The 21,091-nt window shown below is 47.9% G+C and overlaps 1 protein-coding gene across 1 annotated transcript in view; it reads right to left on the minus strand.

The window, feature by feature from the left end:
* Positions 1-21,091, minus strand: part of LOC121587361 (filamin-A-like) — a 203,592-nt gene that overhangs the window by 125,774 nt on the left and 56,727 nt on the right. The window contains exon 10 of the mRNA XM_045206810.1: positions 16,596-16,719. Coding sequence (XP_045062745.1) covers positions 16,596-16,719 — 124 coding nt within the window. The remainder of the gene's footprint in view (positions 1-16,595; positions 16,720-21,091) is intronic.

Genomic DNA, 21,091 nt, shown 5'->3' on the forward strand with positions numbered 1-21,091 from the left:
GTTACCTGGGGATGTGTTGTGTGTTTACCTGGGGGATGTGTTGTGTGTTACCTGAGGGATGTGTTGTGTGTTACCTGGGGATGTGTTGTGTGTTACCTGAGGGATGTGTTGTGTGTTACCTGGGGGATGTGTTGTGTGTTATCTGGGGGATGTGTTGTGTGTTACCTGGGGGATGTGTGTGTGTTATCTGGGGGATGTGTTGTGTGTTACCTGGGGGATGTGTGTGTGTTACCTGGGGGATGAGTTGTGTGTTACCTGGGGATGTGTTGTGTGTTACCTGGGGGATGTGTTGTGTGTTACCTGGGGGATGTGTGTGTGTTACCTGGGGGATGAGTTGTGTGTTACCTGGGGGATGTGTTGTGTGTTACCTGGGGGATGTGTTGTGTGTTACCTGGGGGATGTGTTGTGTGTTACCTGGGGATGTGTTGTGTGTTACCTGGGGATGTGTTGTGTGTTATCTGGGGATGTGTTGTGTGTGTGTTATCTGGGGGATGTGTTGTGTGTGTTACCTGGGGGATGTGTGTGTGTTATCTGGGGGATGTGTTGTGTGTTACCTGGGGATGTGTGTGTGTTATCTGGGGATGTGTGTGTGTGTGTTACCTGGGGATGTGTTGTGTGTGTTATCTGGGGATGTGTTGTGTGTTATCTGGGGGATGTGTGTGTGTTACCTGGGGGATGTGTGTGTGTTACCTGGGGGATGTGTGTGTGTTACCTGGGGGATGTGTTGTGTGTGTGTTACCTGGGGATGTGTTGTGTGTTACCTGGGGGATGTGTTGTGTGTTATCTGGGGGATGTGTGTGTGTGTGTTACCTGGGGATGTGTTGTGTGTTATCTGGGGATGTGTTGTGTGTGTGTTATCTGGGGATGTGTTGTGTGTTACCTGGGGGATGTGTTGTGTGTTATCTGGGGGATGTGTTGTGTGTTACCTGGGGGATGTGTTGTGTGTGTGTTATCTGGGGGATGTGTTGTGTGTGTGTTATCTGGGGATGTGTTGTGTGTTACCTGGGGATGTGTGTGTGTTATCTCGGGGATGTGTGTGTGTGTGTTACCTGGGGATGTGTGTGTTATCTGGGGGATGTGTGTGTGTGTGTTACCTGGGGATGTGTTGTGTGTGTGTTACCTGGGGGATGTGTTGTGTGTGTTATCTGGGGGATGTGTTGTGTGTTATCTGGGGGATGTGTTGTGTGTTATCTGGGGATGTGTTGTGTGTTATCTGGGGATGTGTTGTGTGTTACCTGGGGATGTGTTGTGTGTTACCTGGGATGTGTTGTGTGTTATCTGGGGATGTGTTGTGTGTTACCTGGGGATGTGTTGTGTGTTACCTGGGGATGTGTTGTGTGTTACCTGGGGATGTGTGTGTGTTACCTGGGGATGTGTTGTGTGTGTGTTACCTGGGGGATGTGTGTGTGTTACCTGGGGATGTGTTGTGTGTGTGTTACCTGGGGATGTGTTGTGTGTTACCTGGGGATGTGTTGTGTGTTACCTGGGGATGTGTGTGTGTTACCTGGGGATGTGTGTGTGTTACCTGGGGGATGTGTTGTGTGTTACCTGGGGGATGTGTGTGTGTTACCTGGGGATGTGTTGTGTGTTACCTGGGGATGTGTTGTGTGTTACCTGGGGATGTGTTGAGTGTTATCTGGGGGATGTGTGTGTTACCTGGGGATGTGTTGTGTGTGTTACCTGGGGGATGTGTGTGTGTTACCTGGGGGATGTGTTGTGTGTGTGTTACCTGGGGGATGTGTTGTGTGTTACCTGGGGGATGTGTTGTGTGTTACCTGGGGGGTTGTGTGTGTGTTACCTGGGGGATGTGTTGTGTGTTACCTGGGGGATGTGTTGTGTGTGTGTTACCTGGGGGATGTGTTGTGTGTGTGTTACCTGGGGGATGTGTTGTGTGTTATCTGGGGGATGTGTTGTGTGTTATCTGGGGGATGTGTTGTGTGTGTGTTACCTGGGGGATGTGTGTGTGTTACCTGGGGGATGTGTTGTGTGTTACCTGGGGGATGTGTTGTGTGTGTGTTACCTGGGGGATGTGTTGTGTGTGTGTTACCTGGGGGATGTGTGTGTGTTACCTGGGGGATGTGTTGTGTGTTACCTGGGGGATGTGTTGTGTGTTACCTGGGGGATGTGTTGTGTGTGTGTTACCTGGGGGATGTGTTGTGTGTGTGTTACCTGGGGATGTGTTGTGTGTTACCTGGGGATGTGTTGTGTGTTACCTGGGGATGTGTTGTGTGTGTGTTACCTGGGGATGTGTTGTGTGTTACCTGGGGGATGTGTTGTGTGTGTGTTACCTGGGGGATGTGTTGTGTGTGTGTTATCTGGGGATGTGTTGTGTGTTACCTGGGGGATGTGTTGTGTGTTATCTGGGGGATGTGTTGTGTGTTATCTGGGGGATGTGTTGTGTGTTACCTGGGGGATGTGTTGTGTGTGTGTTACCTGGGGGATGTGTTGTGTGTGTGTTACCTGGGGGATGTGTGTGTGTGTTACCTGGGGGATGTGTTGTGTGTTACCTGGGGATGTGTTGTGTGTGTGTTACCTGGGGGATGTGTTGTGTGTTACCTGGGGGATGTGTTGTGTGTGTGTTACCTGGGGGATGTGTTGTGTGTGTGTTACCTGGGGGATGTGTGTGTGTGTTACCTGGGGGATGTGTTGTGTGTTACCTGGGGGATGTGTTGTGTGTGTGTTACCTGGGGGATGTGTTGTGTGTTATCTGGGGATGTGTGTGTGTTACCTGGGGGATGTGTTGTGTGTTATCTGGGGATGTGTTGTGTGTTACCTGGGGATGTGTTGTGTGTGTGTTACCTGGGGGATGTGTTGTGTGTTACCTGGGGGATGTGTTGTGTGTGTGTTACCTGGGGGATGTGTTGTGTGTCACCTGGGGGATGTGTTGTGTGTGTGTTATCTGGGGGATGTGTTGTGTGTTACCTGGGGGATGTGTTGTGTGTTACCTGGGGGATGTGTTGTGTGTTACCTGGGGGATGTGTTGTGTGTTACCTGGGGGATGTGTTGTGTGTTATCTGGGGGATGTGTTGTGTGTGTGTTACCTGGGGGATGTGTTGTGTGTTACCTGGGGGATGTGTTGTGTGTTACCTGGGGGATGTGTTGTGTGTTACCTGGGGGATGTGTTGTGTGTGTGTTACCTGGGGGATGTGTTGTGTGTGTGTTACCTGAGGATGTGTGTGTTTACCTGGGGATGTGTTGTGTGTTATCTGGGGATGTGTTGTGTGTGTGTTACCTGGGGGATGTGTTGTGTGTTATCTGGGGGATGTGTTGTGTGTTATCTGGGGGATGTGTGTGTGTGTTACCCTGGGGATGTGTTGTGTGTTACCTGGGGGATGTGTTGTGTGTGTGTTACCTGAGGGATGTGTTGTGTGTTACCTGAGGGATGTGTTGTGTGTTACCTGGGGGATGTGTTGTGTGTTACCTGGGGGATGTGTTGTGTGTTACCTGGGGGATGTGTTGTGTGTGTGTTACCTGGGGGATGTGTGTGTGTGTGTTACCTGGGGGATGTGTGTGTGTTACCTGGGGGATGTGTTGTGTGTTATCTGGGGGATATGTTGTGTGTGTGTTACCTGAGGGATGTGTTGTGTGTTACCTGGGGGATGTGTTGTGTGTTATCTGGGGGATGTGTTGTGTGTGTGTTACCTGGGGGATGTGTTGTGTGTGTGTTACCTCAGGGATGTGTTGTGTGTTACCTGGGGGATGTGTTGTGTGTGTGTTACCTGGGGGATGTGTTGTGTGTTATCTGGTGGATGTGTGTGTGTGTGTTACCTGGGGGATGTGTTGTGTGTTATCTGGGGGATGTGTTGTGTGTTACCTGGGGGATGTGTTGTGTGTTATCTGGGGGATGTGTTGTGTGTTACCTGGGGATGTGTTGTGTGTTATCTGGGGATGTGTTGTGTGTTATCTGGGGATGTGTTGTGTGTTACCTGGGGATGTGTTGTGTGTTACCTGGGGATGTGTGTGTGTCACCTGGGGGATGTGTTGTGTGTTACCTGGGGGATGTGTTGTGTGTCACCTGGGGGATGTGTTGTGTGTTACCTGGGGGATGTGTTGTGTGTTATCTGGGGGATGTGTTGTGTGTTACCTGGGGGATGTGTTGTGTGTCACCTGGGGGATGTGTTGTGTGTTACCTGGGGATGTGTTGTGTGTTATCTGGGGATGTGTTGTGTGTTATCTGGGGATTGTTGTGTGTTATCTGGGGATGTGTTGTGTGTTACCTGGGGATGTGTTGTGTGTTACCTGGGGATGTGTTGTGTGTTATCTGGGGGATGTGTTGTGTGTTATCTGGGGGATGTGTTGTGTGTTACCTGGGGATGTGTTGTGTGTTACCTGGGGATGTGTTGTGTGTGTGTTATCTGGGGGATGTGTTGTGTGTTACCTGGGGATGTGTTGTGTGTGTGTTACCTGGGGATGTGTTGTGTGTTACCTGGGGGATGTGTTGTGTGTTACCTGGGGATGTGTGTGTGTTACCTGGGGATGTGTGTGTGTTACCTGGGGGATGTGTTGTGTGTTACCTGGGGATGTGTGTGTGTTACCTGGGGATGTGTTGTGTGTTACCTGGGGATGTGTTGTGTGTTACCTGGGGATGTGTTGTGTGTTATCTGGGGGATGTGTGTGTGTTACCTGGGGATGTGTTGTGTGTGTGTTACCTGGGGATGTGTGTGTTACCTGGGGATGTGTTGTGTGTGTTACCTGGGGATGTGTTGTGTGTTACCTGGGGATGTGTTGTGTGTTACCTGGGGGTGTGTGTGTGTTACCTGGGGATGTGTTGTGTGTTACCTGGGGATGTGTTGTGTGTGTTACCTGGGGATGTGTTGTGTGTGTGTTACCTGGGGATGTGATTTGTGTGTTACCTGGGGATGTGTTGTGTGTTACCTGGGGATGTGTTGTGTGTTATCTGGGGGATGTGTTGTGTGTTATCTGGGGATGTGTTGTGTGTGTTATCTGGGGATGTGTTGTGTGTGTTACCTGGGGATGTGTTGTGTGTTACCTGGGGATGTGTTGTGTGTGTGTTACCTGGGGATGTGTTGTGTGTGTGTTACCTGGGGGATGTGTGTGTGTTACCTGGGGATGTGTTGTGTGTTACCTGGGGATGTGTTGTGTGTTACCTGGGGATGTGTTGTGTGTGTGTTACCTGGGGGATGTGTTGTGTGTGTATTATCTGGGGATGTGTTGTGTGTGTATTACCTGGGGATGTGTGTGTGTGTGTTATCTGGGATGTGTTGTGTGTGTGTTATCTGGGGGATGTGTTGTGTGTTATCTGGGGATGTGTTGTGTGTTACCTGGGGATGTGTTGTGTGTGTGTTACCTGGGGATGTGTTGTGTGTGTGTTACCTGGGGATGTGTTGTGTGTTACCTGGGGATGTGTTGTGTGTTACCTGGGGATGTGTTGTGTGTGTGTTACCCGGGGATGTGTTGTGTGTTACCTGGGGATGTGTTGTGTGTGTGTTACCTGGGGATGTGTTGTGTGTGTGTTACCTGGGGGATTGTGTGTGTGTTACCTGGGGATGTGTTGTGTGTTACCTGGGGATGTGTTGTGTGTTATCTGGGGATGTGTTGTGTGTTACCTGGGGATGTGTTGTGTGTTATCTGGGGATGTGTTGTGTGTTATCTGGGGGATGTGTTGTGTGTTACCTGGGGATGTGTTGTGCGTTACCTGGGGGATGTGTTTGTGTGTCACCTGGGGATGTGTTGTGTGTTACCTGGGGGATGTGTTGTGTGTCACCTGGGGGGATGTGTTGTGTGTTACCTGGGGGATGTGTTGTGTGTTATCTGGGAGATGTGGTGTGTGTTACCTGGGGATGTGTTGTGTGTCACCTGGGGATGTGTTGTGTGTTACCTGGGGATGTGTTGTGTGTTATCTGGGGATGTGTTGTGTGTTATCTGGGGATATGTTGTGTGTTATCTGGGGATGTGTTGTGTGTTACCTGGGGGATGTGTTGTGTGTTACCTGGGGATGTGTTGTGTGTTATCTGGGGGATGTGTTGTGTGTGTTATCTGGGGGATGTGTTGTGTGTTACCTGGGGGATGTGTTGTGTGTTACCTGGGGATGTGTTGTGTGTGTTATCTGGGGATGTGTTGTGTGTTACCTGGGGATGTGTTGTGTGTGTTACCTGGGGATGTGTTGTGTGTTACCTGGGGATGTGTTGTGTGTTACCTGGGGATGTGTGTGTGTTACCTGGGGATGTGTGTGTGTTACCTGGGGAATGTGTTGTGTGTTACCTGGGGATGTGTGTGTGTTACCTGGGGATGTGTTGTGTGTTACCTGGGGGATGTGTTGTGTGTTACCTGGGGATGTGTTGTGTGTTATCTGGGGATGTGTGTGTGTTACCTGGGGGATGTGTTGTGTGTGTGTTACCTGGGGATTGTGTGTGTTACCTGGGGATGTGTTGTGTGTGTGTGTGTTACCTGGGGGATGTGTTGTGTGTTACCTGGGGATGTGTTGTGTGTTACCTGGGGTTGTGTGTGTGTTACCTGGGGATGTGTTGTGTGTTACCTGGGGATGTGTTGTGTGTGTGTTACCTGGGATGTGTTGTGTGTGTTACCTGGGGGATGTGTTGTGTGTTATCTGGGGGATGTGTTGTGTGTTACCTGGGGATGTGTTGTGTGTTACCTGGGGATGTGTTGTGTGTTATCTGGGGGATGTGTTGTGTGTTATCTGGGGGATGTGTTGTGTGTGTGTTATCTGGGGATGTGTTGTGTGTGTATACCTGGGAGATGTGTTGTGTGTTACCTGGGAGATGTGTTGTGTGTGTGTTACCTGGGGATGTGTTGTGTGTGTTACCTGGGGATGTGTGTGTGTTACCTGGGGATGTGTTGTGTGTTACCTGGGGATGTGTTGTGTGTTACCTGGGGATGTTGTGTGTGTGTTACCTGGGGATGTGTTGTGTGTGTGTTATCTGGGGATGTGTTGTGTGTGTGTTACCTGGGGGATGTGTGTGTGTGTTATCTGGGGATGTGTTGTGTGTGTTATCTGGGGATGTGTTGTGTGTTATCTGGGGATCGGATGTGTGTGTGTGTTACCTGAGATGTGTTGTGTGTGTGTTACCTGGGGATGTGTTGTGTGTTACCTGGGGATGTGTTGTGTGTTACCTGGGGATGTGTTGTGTGTGTTACCTGGGGATGTGTTGTGTGTTACCTGGGGATGTGTTGTGTGTGTGTTACCTGGGGGATGTTGTGTGTGTGTTGCCTGGGGGATGTGTGTGTGTTACCTGGGGGATGTGTTGTGTGTTACCTGGGGATGTGTTGTGTGTGTGTTACCTGAGGGATGTGTTGTGTGTTATCTGGGGATGTGTGTGTATGGGGATGTGTTGTGTGTTATCTGGGGATGTGTTGTGTGTTACCTGGGGATGTGTTGTGTGTGTTACCTGGGGGATGTGTTGTGTGTTACCTGGGGATGTGTTGTGTGTGTGTTACCTGGGGATGTGTTGTGCTGTCACCTGGGGATGTGTTGTGTGTGTGTTATCTGGGGATGTGTTGTGTGTTACCTGGGGATGTGTTGTGTGTTACCTGGGGATGTGTTGTGTGTTACCTGGGGATGTGTTGTGTGTTATCTGGGGATGTGTTGTGTGTGTGTTACCTGGGGGATGTGTTGTGTTACCTGGGGGATGTGTTGTGTGTTACCTGGGGATGTGTGTGTTACCTGGGGATGTGTTGTGTGTTACCTGGGGATGTGTTGTGTGTGTATACCTGGGGATGTGTTGTGTGTGTGTTACCGGAGGGATGTGTTGTGTGTTACCTGGGGATGTGTTGTGTGTTATCTGGGGATGTGTGTGTGTGTGTTACCTGGGGATGTGTTGTGTGTTATCTGGGGGATGTGTTGTGTGTTATCTGGGGATGTGTGTGTGCTACCTGGGGATGTGTTGTGTGTTACCTGGGGATGTGTTGTGTGTGTATTACCTGAGGGATGTGTTGTGTGTTACACGGAGGGATGTGTTGTGTGTTACCTGGGGGATGTGTTGTGTGTTACCTGGGGATGTGTTTGTGTGTTACCTGGGGGATGTGTTGTGTGTGTGTTACCTGGGGGATGTGTGTGTGTGTGTTACCTGGGGGATGTGTGTGTGTTACCTGGGGGATGTGTTGTGTGTTATCTGGGGGATGTGTTGTGTGTGTGTTACCTGAGGGATGTGTTGTGTGTTACCTGGGGATGTGTTGTGTGTTATCTGGGGATGTGTTGTGTGTTACCTGGGGATGTGTTGTGTGTTACCTGGGGATGTGTTGTGTGTTACCTGGGGGATGTGTTGTGTGTTATCTGGGGATGTGTTGTGTGTTACCTGGGGATGTGTTGTGTGTTACCTGGGGATGTGTTGTGTGTTATCTGGGGGATGTGTTGTGTGTGTGTTACCTCAGGGATGTGTTGTGTGTTACCTGGGGGATGTGTTGTGTGTGTGTTACCTGGGGGATGTGTTGTGTGTTATCTGGTGGATGTGTGTGTGTGTGTTACCTGGGGGATGTGTTGTGTGTTATCTGGGGATGTGTTGTGTGTTACCTGGAGATGTGTTGTGTGTTATCTGGGGGATGTGTTGTGTGTTACCTGGGGATGTGTTGTGTGTTATCTGGGGGATGTGTTGTGTGTTATCTGGGGATGTGTTGTGTGTTACCTGGGGATGTGTTGTGTGTTATCTGGGGATGTGTTGTGTGTTATCTGGGGATGTGTTGTGTGTTACCTGGGGGATGTGGTGTGTGTCACCTGGGGGATGTGTTGTGTGTTACCTGGGGGATGTGTTGTGTGTTACCTGGGGGATGTGTTGTGTGTCACCTGGGGGATGTGTTGTGTGTTACCTGGGGGATGTGTTGTGTGTCACCTGGGGATGTGTTGTGTGTTACCTGGGGATGTGTTGTGTGTTATCTGGGGGATGTGTTGTGTGTTACCTGGGGATGTGTTGTGTGTCACCTGGGGATGTGTTGTGTGTTACCTGGGGATGTGTTGTGTGTTATCTGGGGGATGTGTTGTGTGTTACCTGGGGATATGTTGTGTGTTATCTGGGGGGATGTGTTGTGTTACCTGGGGATGTGTTGTGTGTTACCTGGGGATGTGTTGTGTGTTATCTGGGGGATGTGTTGTGTGTTATCTGGGGGATGTGTTGTGTGTTACCTGGGGGATGTGTTGTGTGTTACCTGGGGGATGTGTTGTGTGTGTGTTATCTGGGGGATGTGTTGTGTGTTACCTGGGGGATGTGTTGTGTGTGTGTTACCTGGGGGATGTGTTGTGTGTTACCTGGGGGATGTGTTGTGTGTCACCTGGGGGATGTGTGTGTGTTACCTGGGGGATGTGTTGTGTGTTACCTGGGGGATGTGTTGTGTGTTACCTGGGGGATGTGTTGTGTGTCACCTGGGGATGTGTTGTGTGTGTGTTATCTGGGATGTGTTGTGTGTTACCTGGGGGATGTGTTGTGTGTGTGTTATCTGGGGGATGTGTTGTGTGTTACCTGGGGATGTGTTGTGTGTCACCTGGGGATGTGTTGTGTGTTACCTGGGGATGTGTTGTGTGTCACCTGGGGATGTGTTGTGTGTTACCTGGGGGATGTGTTGTGTGTTATCTGGGGATGTGTTGTGTGTTACCTGGGGATGTGTTGTGTGTTATCTGGGGATGTGTTGTGTGTTATCTGGGGATGTGTTGTGTGTGTGTTATCTGGGGGATGTGTTGTGTGTTATCTGGGGATGTGTTGTGTGTTACCTGGGGATGTGTTGTGTGTTACCTGGGGGATGTGTTGTGTGTTACCTGGGGATGTGTTGTGTGTTATCTGGGGATGTGTTGTGTGTTACCTGGGGGATGTGTTGTGTGTTATCTGGGGGATGTGTTGTGTGTTACCTGGGGGATGTGTTGTGTGTTATCTGGGGGATGTGTTGTGTGTTACCTGGGGGATGTGTTGTGTGTGTGTTACCTGGGGGATGTGTTGTGTGTGTGTTACCTAGGGGATGTGTGTGTGTGTTACCTGGGGATGTGTTGTGTGTTATCTGGGGATGTGTTGTGTGTTACCTGGGGATGTGTTGTGTGTTACCTGGGGATGTGTTGTGTGTTACCTGGGGATGTGTTTGTGTGTGTTACCTGGGGATGTGTTGTGTGTGTGTTACCTGGGGGATGTGTGTGTGTGTGTTACCTGGGGGATGTGTTGTGTGTTATCTGGGGGATGTGTTGTGTGTTATCTGGGGGATGTGTTGTGTGTTATCTGGGGGATGTGTTGTGTGTTACCTGGGGGATGTGTTGTGTGTTATCTGGGGATGTGTGTGTGTTACATGGGGATGTGTTGTGTGTTATCTGGGGGATGTGTTGTGTGTTACCTGGGGGATGTGTTGTGTGTGTGTTACCTGAGGGGATGTGTTGTGTGTGTGTTACCTGAGGGGATGTGTGTGTGTGTGTTACCTGAGGGGATGTGTTGTGTGTTACCTGGGGGATGTGTTGTGTGTGTGTTACCTGGGGGATGTGTGTGTGTGTGTTACCTGGGGGATGTGTGTGATTACCTGGGGGATGTGTTGTGTGTTATCTGGGGGATGTGTTGTGTGTGTGTTACCTGAGGGATGTGTTGTGTGTTACCTGGGGGATGTGTTGTGTGTTATCTGGGGGATGTGTTGTGTGTTACCTGGGGGATGTGTTGTGTGTTACCTGGGGATGTGTTGTGTGTTACCTGGGGATGTGTTGTGTGTTATCTGGGGGATGTGTTGTGTGTTACCTGGGGGATGTGTTGTGTGTTACCTAGGGATGTGTTGTGTGTTATCTGGGGATGTGTTGTGTGTGTTACCTCGGGGATGTGTTGTGTGTTACCTGGGGGATGTGTTGTGTGTGTGTTACCTGGGGGATGTGTTGTGTGTTATCTGGTGGATGTGTGTGTGTGTCATCTGGGGATGTGTTGTGTGTGTTATCTGGGGAGGATGTGTTGTGTGTTATCTGGGGATGTGTTGTGTGTTATCTGGGGATGTGTTGTGTGTTATCCTGGGGATGTGTTGTGTGTTACCTGGGGATGTGTTGTGTGTTACCTGGGGGATGTGTTGTGTGTTACCTGGGGATGTGTTGTGTGTTATCTGGGGATGTGTTGTGTGTTATCTGGGGATGTGTTGTGTGTCACCTGGGGGATGTGTTGTGTGTTACCTGGGGATGTGTTGTGTGTTACCTGGGGATGTGTTGTGTGTCACCTGGGGATGTGTTGTGTGTTACCTGGGGGATGTGTTGTGTGTTATCTGGGGATGTGTTGTGTTATCTGGGGATGTGTTGTGTGTCACCTGGGGATGTGTTGTGTGTTACCTGGGGATGTGTTGTGTGTTACCTGGGGATGTGTTGTGTGTTATCTGGGGATGTGTTGTGTGTTACCTGGGGGATGTGTTGTGTGTCACCTGGGGGATGTGTTGTGTGTTACCTGGGGGATGTGTTGTGTGTTATCTGGGGGATGTGTTGTGTGTTATCTGGGGGATGTGTTGTGTGTTATCTGGGGGATGTGTTGTGTGTTACCTGGGGGATGTGTTGTGTGTTACCTGGGGGATGTGTTGTGTGTTATCTGGGGATGTGTTGTGTGTTATCTGGGGATGTGTTGTGTGTTACCTGGGGGATGTGTTGTGTGTGTGTTATCTGGGGGATGTGTTGTGTGTTACCTGGGGGATGTGTTGTGTGTGTGTTACCTGGGGATGTGTTGTGTGTTACCTGGGGATGTGTTGTGTGTCACCTGGGGATGTGTTGTGTGTTACCTGGGGGATGTGTTGTGTGTTACCTGGGGGATGTGTTGTGTGTCACCTGGGGATGTGTTGTGTGTTACCTGGGGGATGTGTTGTGTGTCACCTGGGGGATGTGTTGTGTGTTACCTGGGGGATGTGTTGTGTGTTACCTGGGGATGTGTTGTGTGTCACCTGGGGATGTGTGTGTGTGTTATCTGGGGATGTGTTGTGTGTTACCTGGGGGATGTGTTGTGTGTGTGTTATCTGGGGATGTGTTGTGTGTTACCTGGGGGATGTGTTGTGTGTCACCTGGGGATGTGTTGTGTGTTACCTGGGGATGTGTTGTGTGTCACCTGGGGGATGTGTTGTGTGTTACCTGGGGATGTGTTGTGTGTTATCTGGGGATGTGTTGTGTTATCTGGGGATGGTTGTGTGTGTGTTATCTGGGGATGTGTTGTGTGTTATCTGGGGGATGTGTTGTGTGTTACCTGGGGATGTGTTGTGTGTTACCTGGGGATGTGTTGTGTGTTACCTGGGGATGTGTTGTGTGTTATCTGGGGATGTGTTGTGTGTTACCTGGGGGATGTGTTGTGTGTTACCTGGGGATGTGTTGTGTGTTATCTGGGGATGTGTTGTGTGTTACCTGGGGATGTGTTGTGTGTTATCTGGGGATGTGTTGTGTGTTACCTGGGGATGTGTTGTGTGTGTATTACCTGGGGATGTGTTGTGTGTTACCTGGGGGATGTGTGTGTGTGTTACCTGGGGGATGTGTTGTGTGTTATCTGGGGATGTGTTGTGTGTTACCTGGGGATGTGTTGTGTGTTACCTGGGGATGTGTTGTGTGTTACCTGGGGGATGTGTTTGTGTGTGTTACCTGGGGATGTGTTGTGTGTGTGTTACCTGGGGGATGTGTGTGTGTGTGTTACCTGGGGATGTGTTGTGTGTTATCTGGGGGATGTGTTGTGTGTTATCTGGGGGATGTGTTGTGTGTTATCTGGGGGATGTGTTGTGTGTTACCTGGGGGATGTGTTGTGTGTTATCTGGGGGATGTGTGTGTGTTACATGGGGGATGTGTTGTGTGTTATCTGGGGGATGTGTTGTGTGTTACCTGGGGGATGTGTTGTGTGTGTGTTACCTGAGGGGATGTGTTGTGTGTGTGTTACCTGAGGGGATGTGTGTGTGTGTGTTACCTGAGGGGATGTGTTGTGTGTTACCTGGGGGATGTGTTGTGTGTTATCTGGGGGATGTGTGTGTGTTACCTGGGGATTGTGTGTGTGTGTTACCTGGGGATGTGTGTGTGTTATCTGGGGATGTGTTGTGTGTTATCTGGGGATGTGTGTGTGTGTTACCTGGGGATGTGTGTGTGTGTGTTACCTGGGGATGTGTGTGTGTGTGTTACCTGGGGATGTGTTGTGTGTTACCTGGGGATGTGTGTGTGTGTGTTACCTGGGGATGGTTGTGTGTGTGTGTTACCGGGGGATGTGTTGTGTGTTACCTGGGGATGTGTTGTGTGTTATCTGGGGATGTGTTGTGTGTTATCTGGGGATGTGTTGTGTGTTACCTGAGGGATGTGTGTGTGTGTTACCTGGGGATGTGTGTGTTACCTGGGGATGTGTTGTGTGTTATCTGGGGATGTGTTGTCTGTTTATCTGGGGGATGTGTTGTGTGTTACCTGGGGGATGTGTGTGTGTGTATACCTGGGGATGTGTTGTGTGTTACCTGGGGATGTGTTGTGTGTTACCTGGGGGATGTGTTGTGTGTTACCTGGGGATGTGTTGTGTGTTATCTGGGGATGTGTGTGTGTGTTATCTGGGGGATGTGTGTGTGTGTTACCTGGGGATGTGTTGTGTGTTATCTGGGGATGTGTGGTGTGTGTGTTACCTGGGGATGTGTGTGTGTTACTGGGGATGTGTGTGTGTGTATTACCTGGGGGATGTGTTGTGTGTTATCTGGGGGATGTGTGTGTTACCAGGGGGATGTGTTGTGTGTTACCTGGGGGATGTGTTGTGTGTTATCTGGGGATGTGTTGTGTGTTATCTGGGGATGTGTGTGTGTGTGTTACGGGGGATGTGTTGTGTGTGTTATCTGGGGATGTGTGTGTGTACTACCTGGGGATGTGTTGTGTGTCACCTGGGGGATGTGTTGTGTGTGTTACCTGGGGGATGTGTTGTGTGTTACCTGGGGATGTGTGTGTGTTACCTGGGGATGTTGTGTGTTATCTGGGGGATGTGTGTGTGTTACCTGGGGATGTGTTGTGTGTTACCTGGGGATGTGTTGTGTGTTATCTGGGGGATGTGTGTGTGTGTTACCTGGGGGATGTGTTGTGTGTTACCTGGGGGATGTGTGTTACCTGGGGATGTGTTGTGTAGTTATCTGGGGATGTGTTGTGTGTTACCTGGGGATGTGTTGTGTGTTATCTGGGGATGTGTGGGTTACCTGGGGATGTGTTGTGTGTTATCTGGGGGATGTGTTGTGTGTTATCTGGGGGATGTGTTGTGTGTGTGTTACCTGGGGGATGTGTTGTGTGTTATCTGGGGGATGTGTGTGTGTGTGTTACCTGGGGGATGTGTTGTGTGTTATCTGGGGGATGTGTGTGTGTGTGTTACATGGGGGATGTGTTGTGTGTTACCTGGGGGATGTGTGTGTGTGTTACCTGGGGGATGTGTTGTGTGTTACCTGGGGGATGTGTTGTGTGTGTGTTACCTGGGGATGTGTTGTGTGTTACCTGGGGATGTGTGTGTGTGTGTTACCTGGGGATGTGTTGTGTGTTATCTGGGGGATGTGTTGTGTGTTACCTGGGGGATGTGTTGTGTGTTACCTGGGGGATGTGTTGTGTGTTACCTGGGGGATGTGTTGTGTGTTACCTGGGGGATGTGTTGTGTGTTACCTGGGGGATGTGTTGTGTGTTATCTGGGGGATGTGTTGTGTGTTATCTGGGGGATGTGTTGTGTGTTACCTGGGGATGTGTTGTGTGTTACCTGGGGGATGTGTTGTGTGTTATCTGGGGATGTGTTGTGTGTGTGTTACCTGGGGGAGTGTTGTGTGTTATCTGGGGATGTGTTGTGTGTTACCTGGGGATGTGTTGTGTGTTATCTGGGGGATGTGTTGTGTGTTACCTGGGGATGTGTTGTGTGTGTGTTACCTGGGGATGTGTTGTGTGTTACCTGGGGATGTGTTTGTGTGTGTTACCTGGGGGATGTGTTGTGTGTTATCTGGGGGATGTGTTGTGTGTTACATGGGGGATGTGTTGTGTGTACCTGGGGATGTGTTGTGTGTTACCTGGGGAGTGTGTGTGTGTGTGTTACCTGGGGGATGTGTTGTGTGTTATCTGGGGATGTGTGTGTGTTACCTGGGGATGTGTTGTGTGTTACCTGGGGGATGTGTTGTGTGTTATCTGGGGATGTGTTGTGTGTTATCTGGGGATGTGTGTGTGTGTTACCAGGGGGATGTGTTGTGTGTTATCTGGGGATGTGTGTGTGTGTTTTACCTGGGGATGTGTTGTGTGTTATCTGGGGATGTGTGTGTGTGTGTTACATGGGGGATGTGTTGTGTGTTATCTGGGGGATGTGTGTGTGTGTGTTACCTGGGGGATGTGTTGTGTGTTACCTGGGGGATGTGTGTGTGTGTGTTACCTGGGGGATGTGTTGTGTGTTACCTGGGGGATGTGTGTGTGTGTGTTACCTGGGGGATGTGTTGTGTGTTATCTGGGGGATGTGTGTGTGTTACCTGGGGGATGTGTTGTGTGTTACCTGGGGATGTGTTGTGTGTTACCTGGGGATGTGTTGTGTGTTACCTGGGGGATGTGTTGTGTGTTACCTGGGGGATGTGTTGTGTGTTACCTGGGGATGTGTTGTGTGTTATCTGGGGATGTGTTGTGTGTTACCTGGGGGATGTGTTATGTGTTACCTGGGGGATGTGTTGTGTGTTATCCGGGGGATGTGTTGTGTTACCTGGGGATGTGTTGTGTGTTATCTGGGGATGTGTTGTGTGTTACCTGGGGGGATGTGTTGTTGTGTGTGTTACCTGGGGATGTGTTGTGTGTTATCTGGGGATGTGTGTGTGTGTTACCTGGGGATGTGTTGTGTGTTATCTGGGGATGTTGTGTGTGTGTGTTACATGGGGGATGTGTTGTGTGTTACCTGGGGATGTGTGTGTGTGTGTTACCTGGGGGATGTGTTGTGTGTTACCTGGGGGATGTGTTGTGTGTGTTACCTGGGGGATGTGTTGTGTGTTACCTGGGGGATGTGTGTGTGTGTGTTACCTGGGGGATGTGTTGTGTGTTATCTGGGGATGTGTGTGTGTTACCTGGGGATGTGTTTGTGTGTTACCTGGGGATGTGTTGTGTGTTACCTGGGGATGTGTTGTGTGTTACCTGGGGATGTGTTGTGTGTTACCTGGGGATGTGTTGTGTGTTACCTGGGGGATGTGTTGTGTGTTATCTGGGGGATGTGTTGTGTGTTATCTGGGGATGTGTTGTGTGTTACCTGGGGATGTGTTGTGTGTTACCTGGGGATGTGTTGTGTGTTACCTGGGGGATGTGTTGTGTGTTATCTGGGGATGTGTTGTGTGTGTTACCTGGGGGATGTGTTGTGTGTTATCTGGGGATGTGTTGTGTGTTACCTGGGGGATGTGTTGTGTGTTATCTGGGGATGTGTTGTGTGTTACCTGGGGATGTGTTGTGTGTGTGATACCTGGGGATGTGTTGTGTGTTACCTGGGGATGTGGGTGTGTGTGTTACCTGGGGGATGTGTTGTGTGTTATCATGGGGATGTGTTGTGTGTTAACCTGGGGATGTGTTGTGTGTTATCCGGGGGATGTGTTGTGTGTGTGTTATCTGGGGGATGTGTTGTGTGTTACCTGGGGGATGTGTTGTGTGTGTGTTACCTGGGGGATGTGTGTGTTGTTTGTTACCTGGGGGGGATATGTGTGTGTTCCCTGGGGATGTGTGTTACCTGCGGGGTATGTGTTGTCCTCCCCAGGTGATGGTAACACAGTATGTTCCGGGGGTGGGGTAGTATTCAAACCCAAACACACCATCTCCTAGATCCTTCCTCTGACAGGCCTCCTCCAGACCCTCTGTTCAGAGAGAGACAGAGACAGAGACAGAGAGAGAGAGAGAGAGACAGAGAGACAGAGAGACAGAGAGAGAGAGAGAGAGAGAGAGAGAGAGAGAGAGAGAGAGAGAGAGAGAGAGAGAGAGAGAGAGAGAGAGAGAGAGAGAGAGACAGAAATCTGAGAGACAAGGCAAGAAGGGCCTTCTATGCCATCAAAAGGAACATAAAATTTGACATACCAATTAGGATCTGGCTAAAAATACTTGAATCAGTTATAGAACCCATTGCCCTTTATGGTTGTGAGGGTTGGGGACTCTGCATGCAGAATTCTGCAAAAACATCTTCAGTGTACAACGTAAAACACCAAATAATGCATGCAGAGCAGAATTAGGCCAATACCCGCTAATTATCAAAATCCAGAAAAGAGCCGTTAAATTCTATAACCACTTAAAAGGAAGCGATTCCCAAACCTTCCATAACAAAGCCATCACATACAGAGAGATTAACTTGGAGAAGAGTCCCCTAAGTAAGCTGGTCCTGGGGCTCTGTTCACGAACACAAACAGACCCCACACAGCCCCAGGACAACAACACAATTAGACCCAACCAAATCATGAGAAAACAAAAAGAGAATTACTTGACACATTGGAAAGAACAAACAAAAAAACAGAGCAAACTAGAATGCTATTTGGCCCTAAACAGAGAGTACACAGTGGCAGAATACCTGACCACTGTGACTGACCCAAACTTAAGGAAAGCTTTGACTATGTACAGACTCAGTGAGCATAGCCTTGCTATTGAGAAAGGTCACCGTAGGCAGACATGGCTCTCAAGAGAAGACAGGCTATGTGCACACTACCCACAAAATGAGGTGGAAACTGAGCTGCACTTCCTAACCTCCTGACAAATGTATGACCATATTAGAGACACATGTTTACCTCAGATTACAGCGATCCACAAAGAATTCGAAAACAAACCCAATTTTGATCAACTCCCTTATCTACTGGGTGAAAAACCACAGTGTGCCATCACAGCTGCAAGATTTGTGACCTGTTGCCACAAGAAAAGGGCAACCAGTGAAGAACAAACACCATTGTAAATACAACCCATATTTATGTTGATTTATTTTCCCATTTGTACTTTAACTATTTGCACATTGTTACAACACTGTATATAGACATAATATGACATTTGAAATGTCTTTATTCTTTTGAAACTTCTGAGTGTAATGTTTACTGTTAATATATATTTACTATCTACTTCACTTGCTTTGGCAATGTTAACATACGTTTCCCATGCCAATAAAGCCCTTAAGTTGAATTGAATTTTGAGAGAGAGAGAGAGAACAAAATAAGACAAACACCAAATTGAGACTGCATGCAGAATTCTGCAAAGAGAGAGAGAGAGACAGAGAGAGAGAGAGAGAGAGATTTCAGTGTTCGCAGATATCTGTTAGGTAAAAGCAATATGGTGGAAGCTTTACCACTACACTGCTTATACCTATCCAGACCCTTCAGATCTGCACGCAGGTAGTGTAGTGTAGTAGTGTAGTGTAGTGTAGTAGTGAAGTGTAGTGTAGTGTAGTGTAGTAGTGTAGTGTAGTAGTGTAGTAGTGTAGTGTAGTGTAGTAGTGTAGTGTAGTAGTGTAGTAGTGTAGTGTAGTAGTGTAGCAGTGTAGTGTAGTGTAGTGTAGTAGTGTAGTGTAGTAGTGTAGTGTAGTAGTGTAGTAGTGTAGTAGTGTAGTAGTGTAGTGTAGTGTAGTGTAGTAGTGTAGTGTAGTAGTGTAGTAGTGTAGTAGTGTAGTGTAGTAGTGTAGTGTAGTGTAGTGTAGTGTAGTAGTTTAGTGTAGTAGTGTAGTGTAGTGTAGTAGTGTAGTGTAGTGTAGTAGTGTAGTGTAGTGTAGTAGTGTAGTGTAGAGTAGTGTAGTGTAGTAGTGTAGTGTAGTAGTGTAGTAGTGTAGTGTAGTGTAGTGTAGTGTAGTAGTTTAGTGTAGTAGTGTAGTGTAGTGTAGTGTAGTAGTGTAGTGTAGTAGTGTAGTGTAGTGTAGTAGTGTAGTGTAGTAGTGTAGTGTAGAGTAGTGTAGTGTAGTGTAGTAGTGTTGTGTAGTAGTGTAGTGTAGTAGTGTAGTAGTGTAGTGTAGTAGTGTAGTAGTGTAGTGTAGTAGTGTAGTGTAGTAGTGTAGTAGTGTAGTAGTGTAGTGTAGTAGTGTAGTGTAGTGTAGTGTAGTGTAGTAGTGTAGTGTAGTAGTGTATTGTAGTAGTTTAGTGTAGTAGTGTAGTGTAGTGTAGTGTAGTAGTGTAGTATAGTAGTGTAGTGTAGTGTAGTGTAGTAGTGTAGTAGTGTAGTGTAGTAGTGTAGTAGTGTAGTGTAGTAGTGTAGTGTAGAGTAGTGTAGTGTAGTGTAGTAGTGTAGTGTAGTAGTGTAGTGTAGTAGTGTAGTGTAGTGTAGTAGTGTAGTGTAGTAGTGTAGTGTAGTAGTGTAGTAGTGTAGTGTAGTGTAGTAGTTTAGTGTAGTAGTGTAGTGTAGTAGTGTAGTGTAGTGTAGTGTAGTAGTGTAGTGTAGTAGTGTAGTGTAGTGTAGTGTAGTAGTGTAGTGTAGTAGTGTAGTGTAGAGTAGTGTAGTGTAGTGTAGTAGTGTTGTGTAGTAGTGTAGTGTAGTAGTGTAGTAGTGTAGTGTAGTAGTGTAGTAGTGTAGTAGTGTAGTGTAGTAGTGTAGTGTAGTGTAGTGTAGTAGTGTAGTGTAGTAGTGTAGTGTAGTGTAGTAGTGTAGTGTAGTAGTGTAGTGTAGAGTAGTGTAGTGTAGTAGTGTAGTGTAGTGTAGTGTAGTTTAGTGTAGTAGTGTAGTGTAGTAGTGTAGTGTAGTAGTGTAGTGTAGTGTAGTAGTGTAGTGTAGTAGTGTAGTGTAGAGTAGTGTAGTGTAGTAGTGTAGTGTAGTGTAGTGTAGTGTAGTGTAGTGTAGTATAGTAGTGTAGTAGTGTAGTAGTGTAGTGTAGTAGTGTAGTGTAGTGTAGTGTAGTAGTGTAGTGTAGTGTAGTAGTGTAGTAGTGTAGTGTAGTAGTGTAGTGTAGTAGTGTAGTGTAGTAGTGTAGTAGTGTAGTGTAGTAGTGTAGTGTAGTAGTGTAGTGTAGTAGTGTAGTGTAGTAGTGTAGTGTAGTGTAGTGTAGTAGTGTAGTTTAGTAGTGTAGTGTAGTAGTGTAGTAGTGTAGTAGTGTAGTGTAGTAGTGTAGTAGTGTAGTGTAGTGTAGTGTAGTGTAGTAGTGTAGTGTAGTAGTGTAGTGTAGTGTAGTGTAGTAGTGTAGTGTAGTGTAGTGTAGTAGTGTAGTGTAGTGTAGTGTAGTAGTGTAGTGTAGTGTAGTAGTGTAGTGTAGTGTAGTAGTGTAGTATAGTAGTGTAGTAGTGTAGTGTAGTGTAGTAGTGTAGTGTAGTGTAGTAGTGTAGTATAGTAGTGTAGTAGTGTAGTGTAGTAGTGTAGTGTAGTATAGTAGTGTAGTGTAGTAGTGTAGTGTAGTGTAGTAGTGTAGTGTAGTGTAGTGTAGTGTAGTGTAGTAGTGTAGTGTAGTGTAGTGTAGTATAGTAGTTTAGTAGTGTAGTGTAGTGTAGTAGTGTAGTGTAGTGTAGTGTAGTGTAGTAGTGTAGTGTAGTAGTGTAGTAGTGTAGTGTGGTGTAGTGTAGTGTAGTGTAGTAGTGTGGTGTAGTAGTGTAGTGTAGTAGTGTAGTGTAGTAGTGTAGTGTAGTGTAGTAGTGTAGTAGTGTAGTGTAGTAGTGTAGTGTAGTAGTGTAGTGTATTCGTGTAGTGTAGTAGTGTAGTGTAGTGTAGTGTAGTAGTGTAGTGTAGTGTAGTAGTGTAGTGTAGTAGTTAAGTGTAGTAGTGTAGTGTAGTAGTGTAGTAGTGTAGTGTAGTGTAGTAGTGTAGTAGTGTAGTAGTGTAGTAGTGTAGTGTAGTAGTGTAGTAGTGTAGTGTAGTAGTGTAGTGTAGTGTAGTAGTGTAGTAGTGTAGTGTAGTAGTGTAGTGTAGTAGTGTAGTGTAGTGTAGTGTAGTAGTGTAGTGTAGTGTAGTGTAGTGTAGTAGTGTAGTGTAGTAGTGTAGTGTAGTGTAGTAGTGTAGTGTAGTAGTGTAGTGTAGTGTAGTGTAGTAGTGTAGTGTAGTGTAGTAGTGTAGTAGTGTAGTAGTGTAGTGTAGTGTAGTGTAGTGTAGTGTTGTGTAGTAGTGTAGTGTAGTGTAGTGTAGTGTAGTGTAGTGTAGTGTAGTAGTGTAGTGTAGTGTAGTGTAGTGTAGTAGTGTAGTGTAGTGTAGTAGTGTAGTGTAGTGTAGTAGTGTAGTGTAGTGTAGTGTAGTGTAGTAGTGTAGTGTAGTAGTGTAGTGTAGTGTAGTGTAGTGTAGTAGTGTAGTGTAGTG

This window comes from Coregonus clupeaformis, chromosome 24 (genome assembly GCF_020615455.1).
Source record: "Coregonus clupeaformis isolate EN_2021a chromosome 24, ASM2061545v1, whole genome shotgun sequence".
Lineage (NCBI taxonomy): Eukaryota > Metazoa > Chordata > Actinopteri > Salmoniformes > Salmonidae > Coregonus > Coregonus clupeaformis.